Source organism: Sprattus sprattus, assembly GCF_963457725.1.
Source record: "Sprattus sprattus genome assembly, chromosome: 16".
NCBI lineage: Eukaryota > Metazoa > Chordata > Actinopteri > Clupeiformes > Clupeidae > Sprattus > Sprattus sprattus.
In genome coordinates this window covers 1,966,457-1,968,956 of record NC_137914.1, presented here as the reverse complement: position 1 = coordinate 1,968,956, position 2,500 = coordinate 1,966,457, and the positions used below count along the sequence as shown (strand labels likewise).

The 2,500-nt window shown below is 46.3% G+C and overlaps 1 protein-coding gene across 1 annotated transcript in view; it reads left to right on the top strand.

Annotated features, from left to right (window-relative positions):
• Positions 1 to 100, top strand: part of kif1ab (kinesin family member 1Ab) — a gene marked incomplete at both ends in the record, with an annotated part of 64,921 nt that extends 64,821 nt beyond the window's left edge. The window contains one exon of the mRNA XM_080854457.1: positions 1 to 100. This exon is cut by the window's left edge and continues 76 nt beyond it. Coding sequence (XP_080710583.1) covers positions 1 to 100 — 100 coding nt within the window.
• Positions 101 to 2,500: the final 2,400 nt, after the last annotated feature.

The following is a 2,500-nucleotide window of genomic DNA, read 5'->3' as shown; positions in this document are numbered from 1 at the left end:
GCGCAGAGAGCCCCCTGGTGGTCAGTGTGTGAAGAGGCAGTGCCCTTCTGGCGGACCCGCGCTGAGAGCTCCATTCTTCCCTGCCTTGCTCCTGGCCTGAACGGCGACCTGTCTAATCCTTCAGTAATGGCCCAGTCTGGTGTACAGTCCACACACACACACACACACCTTCTAATCCTTCAGTAATGGCCCAGTCTGGTGTCCAGTTTCTGCCCAGGCTAGCTCTTTCAACAAACAGCAGGGATCAAATACAAGATGAATTATTAAGGGCTGTTATATGGGATTGAATCATAGCTGCGGCATGCAAGTGTGTGTGCATGTGTGTGTGTGTGTGTGTGTGAGAGTGTGTGTGTGTGTGTGTGTGTGTGTGTGAGAGTGCGTGCGTGCGTGTGTGTGTGTGTGTGTGTGTGAGAGTGTGTGTGTGTGTGTGTGTGTGTGTGTGTGTGTGTGTGTGTGTGTGTGTGTGTGTGTGTGTGTGTGTGTGTGTGTGTGTGAGTGAGAGTGCGTGTGTGTGTGTGTGTGTGTGTGTGTGAGAGTGAGTGCATGCGTGTGTGTGTGTGTGTGTGTGTTGAAGCACACCTTCACAGCACTGTAAATCATACATCTCTAAGCTCATGCAGCTGTGACTCAGATATGTGCGGTATCCATTACCTGATAAGAGCCATTACAGATCAGTACACACACACACACACGCACACACACACACACACACACACACCAGACACACACACACACACACCAGACACACACACAGTCTAGAAGCTGAGATGTGCTGCTGCCTAAGTGGCCGATGAGTCAATCAATCCGAGGGGCCTAAGACTATCAGTTACTGACCCCCCTCACACACATATGTTCCAGACACACACACACACACACACATATGCTTGCACACAAACACACAACCAGATCCCCACACGGATACACACAAAGAGGGGCCTTACACTTGGACTATCAGTTACAAAGCCCCCTATAGACCCCTTTCTCTCCCTTTGTCTCTCTCTCTCACACACACACACACTCACACACACACACTCCCTGAGGGTCCCTAGGCTATTACATGCTAAAAGCTATCTCCACTTAAACCAATAGACCTTTAAGACCCTTGTTCATAAACACACTAACAACAGGTGATCCAGACACTGTCACTGTGTGTGTGTGTGTGTGTGTGTGTGTGTGTGTGTGTGTGTGTGTGTGTGTGTGTGTGTGTATGTGTTTGCTCCAGCATTATCAATGGTTGGTGTTATTCAGTTTAGTGTAATTTTATTTCATGTATGATATACGTAAATCATATATATTAAACTTTCTGTGAAGAAAACATTAAAAAAGCACTTGGTTGCAACTGCAAGAGTGAATTTGTTAATGGGAAGAAACATGGACAGACAGACTGTCACAGAGAGGCTAATGACACTCCAGAGTGTATGGCGCCTGGTCTCTAAATGACCTGGATCTGCTCACCTAATTGGCCATTGTGCCTTTCCTGCCAATCACTGGCTATAGCGATTCAATGGGCTTATCGGATGCCCCACCACCAACACACACACACACACACACACACAAACACACACACACACACACGTGTAATATGTTGATACCTGAGCCAACTGTTGTCCATAATTTACATGTTATTAATTCATAATTCCCCTCATTCTCTATGGTAGGCTACATCCGCCTTTCGATGGGCAATATGTCCAATATAACGATACAACAGGAGAGTAAGTCTTCCACACAGTTTTCTGCAGATGACTGACCAAAGTAAATCCAGGTGTTTTTTTCAGATCAATGATAACTGCAGGTATAAGGTAAGAAAACTCAGTTGATGTCATGTGGAAACACCTTGTTGTTTGGCAATAGTCATGCTGCAAGTTCAAGAATTTGAACGTTTAGAGGGGACAATGTCATCCAATGATACACACACACACACACACACACACACACACACACACACACACACACACACACATGAACACACACACACACACAACTTCAAAACAAGTCATGACGCACAGACACAGAGAAACACTCTCAAACAAACAAAAGCACACATACATACAAACACACTCACACACACATGAACACCCATGGACCCTCTTCTGTGTGTGCCCTTCCAGACATCTAATCCCGCTCTTAATAATTCACACACACATACATACACACACCCTCCTGCAACCTCTTACAACCCTTAAAGCCTACTGTCCCTTTCTCTTTCTCACACACACACACACACACACACACACACACACACCCTCCTGCAACCTCTTACAACCCTTAAAACCTACTGTCCCTTTCTCTTTCTCAATATCTCTCTCTCTCTCTCTCACACACACACACACACACACACACACACACACACGGACATACACACACACACACACACACACACACACACACCCTCCTGCAACCTCTTACAACCCTTAAAGCCTACTGTCCCTTTCTCTTTCTCACACACACACACACACACACACACACACACACACACACACACACACACACACACACACAC